At 43.9% G+C, this 9,278-nt stretch overlaps 1 protein-coding gene across 1 annotated transcript in view; it reads right to left on the bottom strand.

Moving 5' to 3' along the window:
- Nucleotides 1-8,983, bottom strand: part of saga (S-antigen; retina and pineal gland (arrestin) a) — a 17,374-nt gene extending 8,391 nt beyond the window's left edge. The window contains exons 1-11 of the mRNA XM_065013325.1: nt 8,885-8,983; nt 8,421-8,501; nt 7,826-7,886; nt 7,217-7,261; nt 6,723-6,922; nt 6,296-6,355; nt 6,030-6,097; nt 5,195-5,330; nt 3,306-3,390; nt 2,771-2,843; nt 2,482-2,619 (exon numbers count right to left, since the gene is read on the bottom strand). Coding sequence (XP_064869397.1) covers nt 2,482-2,619; nt 2,771-2,843; nt 3,306-3,390; nt 5,195-5,330; nt 6,030-6,097; nt 6,296-6,355; nt 6,723-6,922; nt 7,217-7,261; nt 7,826-7,886; nt 8,421-8,468 — 914 coding nt within the window. The 5' untranslated portion in view covers nt 8,469-8,501; nt 8,885-8,983. The remainder of the gene's footprint in view (nt 1-2,481; nt 2,620-2,770; nt 2,844-3,305; nt 3,391-5,194; nt 5,331-6,029; nt 6,098-6,295; nt 6,356-6,722; nt 6,923-7,216; nt 7,262-7,825; nt 7,887-8,420; nt 8,502-8,884) is intronic.
- Nucleotides 8,984-9,278: the final 295 nt, after the last annotated feature.

The raw sequence follows: 9,278 nt of genomic DNA, 5'->3' as shown, positions 1-9,278 counted from the left end.
TGATCAGGCCTACCACTGTTGTGGCAAATGTAATGATGGTGTTGGAGTCGTGCCTGGCCATGCAATCATGAGTGAACAGGGAGTACAGGGAGGACTGAGCACGGCCCATCAGGAAGTCCAGGAACCAGTTGCAGAGGGAGGTGTTTAGTCCCAGGGACCTTAGCTTATTGATGAGCTTTGAGGGCACTATGGTGTTGGACGCTCAATGAATAGCATTCTCACATAGGTGTTCCTTTTGTCCAGGTGGGAAAGGCCAGTGTGGAGTGCAATGGAAATTGCATCATCTGTGGATCTGTTGGGGTGGTATGCAAATTGGAGTGGGTCTTGGGTTTCTGGGATGATGGTGTAGATGTGAGCCATGATCAGCCTTTCAAGGCACTTAATGGCTACAGACGTGAGTGCTACGGGTCGGTAGTCATTTAAGCAGGTTACCTTAGTGTTCTTGGGAACAGGGACTGTGGTGGTCTTATTAAAATATGTTGGTATTACAGACTCGGACAGAGATAGGTTGAAAATGTCAGTGAAGACACTTGCCAGTTGGTCAGCGCATGCTCACATCCTGGTAATCCGTCTGGCCCTACGGCCTTGTAAATGTTGACCTGTTTAAAGGTCTGACTCACATCAGCTGTGGAGAGCGAGATCACACCGTCTTCAGGAACAGCTGGTGCTCTCATGCATGTTTCAATATTATTTGCCTCAAGGCGAGCATAGAAGTTTAGCTCGTCTGGTAGGCTCGTGTCACTGGGCAGCTCTCGGCTGGGCTTCCCTTTGTAGTCTGTAATGGTTTGCAATCCCCTCCACATCCGACGAGCGTTAGAGCCAGTGTGGTACGATTGGGATCTTAGCCCTGTTGCCTGTTTGATGGTTCGTCGGAGGGCATAGCGGGACTTCTTATAAGCTTCAAAGCAGCAGCTCTAGCCTTTAGCTCAGTGCGGATGCTGCCTGTAATCCATGGCTTCTGGTTGGGGTATGTACGTACAGTCACTGTGGGGACGACGTCATCAATGCACTTATTGATGAAGCCAATGACTGATGTGGTGTACTCCTCAATGCCATCGGAGGAATCCTGGAACATATCCAGTCTGTGCTAGCCAAACAGTCCTGTAACTTAGCATCTGCTTCATCTGACCACTTTTCTATTGATCTAGTCACTGGTGCTTCCTGCTTTAATTTTTGCTTGTAAGCAGGAATCAGGAGGATAGATTTATGGTCAGATTTTCCAAATGGAGGGCGAGGGAGAGCTTTGTATGTGCCTCTGTGTGTGGAGGATAGGTGGTCCAGAGTTATTTTTCCTCTGGTTGCACATTTAACATGCTGATAGAAATTTGGTAAAACGGATTTAAGTTTCCCTGCATTAAAGTTCTCGGCTACTAGGAGCACCGCCTCTGGGTGAGTGTTTTCTTGTTTGCTTATGGCGGAATACAGCTCATTCAACTCTGTTTTAGTGCCAGCCTCTGACTTTGGTGGTAAACGGCTACAAAGAATACAGATGAAAACTCTCGGTAGGTAATGTGGTCTACAGCTTATCATGAGATACTCTACCTCAGGCAAGCAATAGCTCGAGACTTCCTTAGATATCGTGCACCAGCTGTTTACAAAAATACATAGACCCGCCGCCCCTTGTCTTACCAGACACCACTGATCTATCCTGCCAGTACAGCGTATAACCAGCCAGCTGTACGTTGATTTTGTCGTTGTTCAGCCCCGACTCCGTGAAGCATAAGATGTTCGTTTTTAAATGTCCCATTTGTAGTTTAATCTTGCCAGTAACTTGTTTATTTTATTGTCCAAAGATTGCACATTTGCTAGCAGAATGGACGGAAGTGGGGGTTTATTCAATCGGGAAGTGGGGGCTTATTCGATTACACCCTCCCTCAAAACTTGAGAATTCTGTAGCATTGTATTGTGTGCCAAAACTGCACATTTTAGAGTGGCCTTTTTTGTCCACAACCTGCACTTGTGTAATGATCATGCTGTTTAATCAGCTTATTGATATACCACACCTGCTCAGGTGGATGGATTATCTTGGCAAAGGAGAAATGCTCACTAAAAGGGATGTTTTTGTGCATATGATACATTTCTGGGATCTTTTATTTCAGCTCATGAAATATGGGACCGACACTTTACATGTTGCATTTATATTTTCAGTGTATAATCATCAGCACAGCTGGACATTTTTTGTGTTTTGAGAACACACGACCTAACGAGTGTTCTGGGAACTTTCACAGAACCAATTTTGGTTTGCTGGGATGTCTGTTCTACACAATATATTTGAATGTTACATAGTCGTGTTCAGTAGGCACAAACAAATGAAAATGTTGCGAAAAGGTAAAGGGGAGGTACTATTTGAACTTGTCCAGTAAGAAGCGTTTCTCATTTTCCAAATGTTTTGCTATGGAGTGTCCTAATGAACACGACCCAGATTGTCCTCCAGCATCACTACTTGTTTTACTAGCTGGCGATGATTGACGGGATACTCACATGCTAGACGATGCCAGATTAGTGTCTTCATGCTTCAACTTGCCATCGAGAGCTATGCCCCGCCTCTCCCGGTTGCAGACCAATAGGGGAGTGAGGGTGTACACTTTCTTCAGGCTTGCACCAGCAGCAACAGCATCCCTAGACCAATGGGAGAGTCCGAGTTAGACATTTTGGGGTGCTTTCCAGGTTGTATGTATTGCAGTCACACTGCATAGCTGATTCTAATGATTCAAATATCATTTCCATTGTGGTTTAGTGCAGTTTATTCATTCAAAGACTGGATGCTTACCCAGATTCCTCTAAGGCCACTGCCCTCACGTAGCTGTCATTGGAATACAACACCACAGTGGCCACCTGGTCCACTGAGAAATAATATATAGAGATAGAACGAGTATGACATCTCCAGTCACATTTTGAAAACTAACTTTTAGGGCAGGGCACGAGTCAGGCTTAAAAAAAAAGTACATTTACATTTTATCAGACATTCTTATCCAGACTTACAGTACTGAGTGCTTACATTTTCAAAGTTTTTCATACTGGTACCGTGTGGGGAATCAAACACATAACCCTAGCGCTGCAAGTGCCATGCTCTACCAACTGAGCCGCACAGGACACATAAAGTCTTTTATAATGCCTAAATAGATACTTCACAAATCATGTAGCAATATAATAAGGGAGAGATGATGTGTTCTTACATCTGGTGCTTTGCAAATTGTGGGGTACTGCTTTTTACAGCTTTAATATAATATATAATATAGAGTAGATATCTTGTTCTCATATGTGTCAGTTTGGAAAGTTTGCCACGCGTGTTGGTCTTTCCTTACCAGAGACGATGATGTTCTTCACATTCTTGTTGGAGCTGTTTGTGACGTTGACACACACATTAATGGGCTCTCCATGGTAGTAGATCTGCAAGGGAAATAATGTCAGAGAGGAGGGCTCCTTGTGGCAGCCATTTTGTTTGTTGTTGTGGCCATATGACCATATGCTCTGAAAGAATCCCAGGCATTGTCAAAGGTCTATAAATAACATTTATACCAGCAATGTTTGAAATGTTGAACCCCATTGAACAAGCCCCAGCACATGCAAAAGCTTCAAGAGTAGGAGTGCTGATCTAGGATCAGTTTTTCATTTTTAGATCACAGTGAAAAAGATAACATGACAGGGGGGGACCTGATCCTATATAAGAAATCCTACTCTCAATACATACGACCGCTGGTCCCACTTTCAACAAACACTGTATATAGTGCATTCGAAAAGTATTCAGACCACTTGAATTTTTCAAAATTTTGTTATGTTACCGCCTTATTCTAAAATGTATTAAATCATTTTTTTCCCTTATCAGTCCACACACAATAGACCATAATGACAAAGCAAAAACAGTTTAAAAAAACAATTTTTTGTGTAAATGTTTTACGAATAAAAACATGCAATATCACATTTACATAAGTATTCAGACCCTTTACTCAGTACTTTGTTGAAGCACCTTTGGCAGCGATTACAGTCTTGAGTGTTCTTGAGTTTGAAGCTACAGGCTTGGCACACCTGTATTTGGGGAGTGTCTCCCATTCTTCTCTGCAGATCCTCTCAAGCTCTGTGAGGTTGGATGGGGAGCATCGCCTCACAGCTACAGGTTTCAAGTCCAGGCTCTAGCTGGGTAATCCATCCACTTGACAGGTGTGGTATATCAAGAAGCTGATTAAACAGCATGATCATTACACAAGATAATCCTTGGTATATCAAGGACATTCAGAGACCCAAACCCTCTCCTGCGTTGTCTTTGCTGTGTGCTTGGGGTCATTGTCACTGAGCGCTCTGGAGTCAGTTTTCATCAAGGATCTCTCTGTACTTTGCGCTGCTCATCATTCCCTCGATCCTGACTAGTCTCCCAGTCCCTGCTGCTGAAAAACATCCCCACAGCATGATGCTGCCACCACCATGCTTCACCGTATGGATGGTGCCAGGTGTCTTCCAGGTGCAATGCTTGGCATTCAGGCAAAAGAGTTCAATCTTGGTTTTAACAGACCAGAGAATATTGTTTCTCATTGTCTGAGAGTCTTTTGGTGCCTTTTGGCAAACTCCAAGCGGGCTGTCATGTGCCTTTTACTGAGGAGTTGCTTATGTCCGGCCACTCTACCATAAAGGCCTGATTGGCGAAGTGCTGCAGAGATGGTTGTCCTTCTGGAAGTTTCTCCCATCTCCACAGAAGAAATCTGGAGCTCTGTTAGAGTGACCATCGGGTTCTTGGTCACCTCCCTGACCAACGCCCTTCTCCCCAATTTGCTCAGTTTGGCTGGGCGGCCAGCTCTAGGAAGAGACTTGGTGGTTCCAAACTTCTTCCATTTAAGAATGATGGAGGCCACTGTGTTCCTGGGGACCTTCAATGCTGCATAAATGTTTTGGTACCCTTTCCCAGATCTGTCCCTCAACACAATCCTGTCTCAGAGCTGTACGGACAATTCCTTCGACCTCATGGCTTGGTTTTTGTTCTGACATGTGCTGTTAACTGTGGGACCTTATATAGATAGGTGTGTGTGGAAAAACAATTGAATCCAGTTTAGAACAAGGCTGTAATGTAAGAAAATGTGTAAAAAAGGGAAGGGGTCTGAATACTTTCCGAATGCACTGTAGATGCTTCACTAATCATTTATGAGCAAATGCATCAAATCTAAGGCCAGTGATGTGTTGTTAACTCTAATGGTATCCTACCCACCTCCTTGTCAAGACTCGCCTCCAGGTGCAGGGGCTTGTCGGACATGACAAACTCACGGGTGGTCTTCACAGAAGGGGCCGTCCCGCTATTCTCCGGGGCATACTGCAGCTTCCGGATCATCAGATGCACGGTACTCCTATAGAGGAAGGGAGATAGGGAGAGGAAGGGAGGGAATGGATGAGATAGAACCATTGTTGTGGAATATGTTAGGTAGTTTAGACAGCACGCTACAGCTCACTACCAATTCCACACTCCATTCCCCAAGGGAACCGTGTCCAGGTGCTGAGCCTGGTTGATAAGGAAACAGGTGCTGCCAATTATGTGATTGTCACTGACCCAGCTGGAGGGGCCGTGAAGCTGTTGGTTTAGTTTGGTGTCCATGGGGCCTTTTGTCTCTTTTTGAGTCTTTAGTTTGGTCATGCCTTTTGTATTTTTCCTTTTCTACATATTTCTGTTTTGTCACCAACAGAACAAATAATAATCAGTTTGGACTGGCTGACCAAGAGATCAAGAAGGAGCTGGCCCTTTGCCTAAAGGAAAATGGCTGTCTCCCTGGGCACATGTGCATCCAACATGGTCCTCAAACGCTGATTTCTCACAAAAATGTACACATTCATTCAAGTTACAGACCATGTAACTAGGCCTAGGACCCCTAAACAAAGCAAGTGCAACAACATTGGAAGGCTAGTTTTTGGTTTCGTGACACCATCCATCAACGTTTGTTGTGATATAGAGCCACAACCGGCTATTTCTGTTAAAGCAGCTCTCCAGGGCCGATGGTGGAGACTTGGGGTTAGGAATGGGGGTTATTTGGGACAGAGAAAACTCCACTGACCGTTTGCGAACTTTGGCCTCCTGGCTCTCCGCACTGAAGGCTTTGACCTCAAACTCCACGACACATTGCTACCAAGACAACAACAGAGCTCACAATCAGAGATAGATTTTTCTTACTTTTTAGATTATATGAACTATATACGTCAATCGTCACAATATACTCAGAATACAAAATACAGTGTATGCATTTCAAATATAACGAACAAATATCACATGATAATATGATGCAATGTAAGAGACAACCAGGTCAAGGTTCACGATCCTTACCTTCCCAGAATCATTAGGGCCAGGCTGCAAACCCACTGAACAAGGCAGGTTATCAGGGAACTGAAACACACACACACACACACAAATGTAATTAAGATGAACGAGAGGCGTGTGTATGTGTGTGTGTGTGTGTGTGTGTGTGTGTGTGTGTGTGTGTGTGTGTGTGTGTGTGTGTGTGTGTGTGTGTGTGTGTGTGTGTGTGTGTGTGTGTGTGTGTGTGTGTGTGTGTGTGTGTGTGTGTGTGTGTGTGTGTGTGTGTGTGTGTGTGTGTGTGTGTGTGTGTGTGTGTGTGTGTGTGTGTTTGCGCATAATGAGGTGAGTAGGCCTATGTGAGTTTTGTGTTTTCCTTGACATGTATATGTGTTTTTAATTTGCAATGTGCGTGTACAATAAAATGTTGGTATCTCTTGAGGTTCTTGGCCCTCACCTCGAAAAAGAAAGGGAAGGCATTGTCTCCCAGTTTGCGCAGCAGTTTGCCCTGCATCTTGGTGTGTGTGGACTGGTCCCTGTCCTGTATGGGTGGATACACCTGACGGATGGCTATGTAGATCTCCCTACGGAAGGCAATTCCCATCACGTCCATATCTTCACGACCGTACCGGAACGTGCAGGACAGCTGGACGAATGCTAGGGGGCGTCAAAAATATATGATTACATCAAAGTACTGCTATTTTCAATAGCTTCTCAATAAAAGTTGAAGTAAAAGCAATTTATTTCATAAGTTGTTTAAAAAAAAAGTTGTATAAATTTGAATTCAGATCACTTTCTGAATTGACTGCCTTCAATTCAAATGGAACCCAATTACCCTGTTCCACACACACAAGCACATACACTTGCCCATGTGCACATGCACACACACAAGCACATACACTTGCCCATGTGCACATGCACACACACGCACACGTTTGGTGAGATGCAGACCTTTTTTTCCTTTGAGGACCTCAGGGTCAACCAGTATGACACCATCTATTGTGAGTGAAGAACAGCATAGGTTAGAATTTACAGCATTAGACAAGACAGCGGCCAGGATTCAAACCAATGCAGGTTAGCAACGGGTGCACAGCAATGGACTGCTAAAGGCCGTTTCTCAGAGGTTTGTGGAGATCACATTGGTTGTTTATCTGCAGGTAGTTTATCTGCGTTTGATTGATTCCTGGCCAAAGGCTCTGAAGAACTAATTGATGTAAGTGTTTATTGCTAAGGCTCTTGTCTAAAGTAATACTGTGAATCCAGTAAGCCATTTAAATTAAGGGTTTCAATTAAAGGGACATTACAATATCTAAGTTTGTCAGATGTTTTCTGACCTCAAAAGTGGCCTTTGAGAAAATTAAACATCCTAGGTCATCTGTTATGTAGATTCAGATCTGGCAGCATTTGATCAATTGTGTGTTAGATTGTTTGATGTGCAATGCCCTTAGTGTGTTATGTGTTTTGCTGTGTAATGATTGGTTCGTTTTTGACTTGTTGAGTTGCTGATTGGTTCACGGCCGGATTGTTTTAATTGATGAAGAGAGTATGAGCTGAGCTTACCCACTGGCTCGACAGAGTCCACACGATCCACAAAGTCCCTCTTCGCCATGTATACTCCGACCTGATCAAGTACAAAACATAAAATCACACCTGAGGCCTTCACTTGGAATTATGTCAACACATTAGCGCATGCATGTACACAACACATAAACACTCAAACACATGTAAACACTTTCACAGCATTCTAAACCCACAAATGTGTTGCGTATCCTTTAACAGACACACACACACCTCAGAGGAGTAATACATTAATCTAATCTCAATGTAATCTGTCATACGCATGGCTTCATCCGTGTCACCTGTTAACGCCATCACTTTGCTAACGACAACACAGTCATGAAATATCTAAGTGAATAGTCTCTTTCCACAGCCACTATGGAAAGAGACTACTGAGGGATATGGAAGTGCTAAGTGAGCAGAACTATTGTTAGGTTTGCTTGTCGAATACAAGTCAATGTGTGAAATATCAAGAATAGTCAGATGTTGTTATTATTGCATTATGCCACTCTAACAATAATGCTTAGCACACAGACACAGACACACATGCGCACGCATACCTGCCAACACACGCACATACACACACACACTCACTCACCGACTTGTCCTTGGCCATCTTCTTGAAGATTACGTTCTTGGGACTCATGGTGGCAAACTGGAAAATCTATGAGTATGAGATCTATGGGTTTACGGAGAGAGAGAGAGAGAAGAGAGGGAGAGAAATAATTGATTAGACAAATCCCCAATGCTTTCTTTACTAATGCCATTATTAATTTGAACAACCACCCGGTATTTACAGTTAAGTAAAGAATATCTTAATAAACACAACACTGTGTGTATTTTGAACATGGTATCCCACAATGACATACAAACCCCTCCTGACACACAAACCCCAAATCAACATTAAATTGACATATGAGATCTCAGCTCTGCCAAGCATCCAATACGATTGTTTCCCATCGTTCCCCTCACTGCCTAACTGCTAACCATCATTGTAACAAACTGTTTAATTTACAGTAGCCCAGTGTGACTGCATACACACACACACACACACAAACAGACCTGTGTTGCTAGAGCAGGAGACAATCGGAGGAGAACAGTGGTGGAGGGACTTTTATTTGTACCCTGTGTCCGTCAATGTATTCCCTGACCAATCAGGTGAGTCTCTCTGCCTCACAATGACACTTAGACAGACAGACAGGCAGACACACACACAGATATGTGCACACACACACACAGACTTCCTGGGCCCACTGTACCTAGTTGAGCGGATTGGGATTGGTTCCCCTTTGCTCAGCACAGGGTGGGATTAGAGAGAGAGAGAGAGAGACACACACACACACACACACACACACAGATGGTGTGAGAGGTCCCTCTGACACGAGGACACACACTCTCCAGTATTAGCCAGGAGTCACGCGCTACTCCTCTTCCTCACGTTCTGCAGATAAAAAGC

Source organism: Oncorhynchus nerka, linkage group LG9b, assembly GCF_034236695.1.
Source record: "Oncorhynchus nerka isolate Pitt River linkage group LG9b, Oner_Uvic_2.0, whole genome shotgun sequence".
NCBI classification, from domain to species: Eukaryota; Metazoa; Chordata; class Actinopteri; order Salmoniformes; family Salmonidae; genus Oncorhynchus; species Oncorhynchus nerka.
This window is presented reverse-complemented; position numbering and strand designations above follow the sequence as displayed.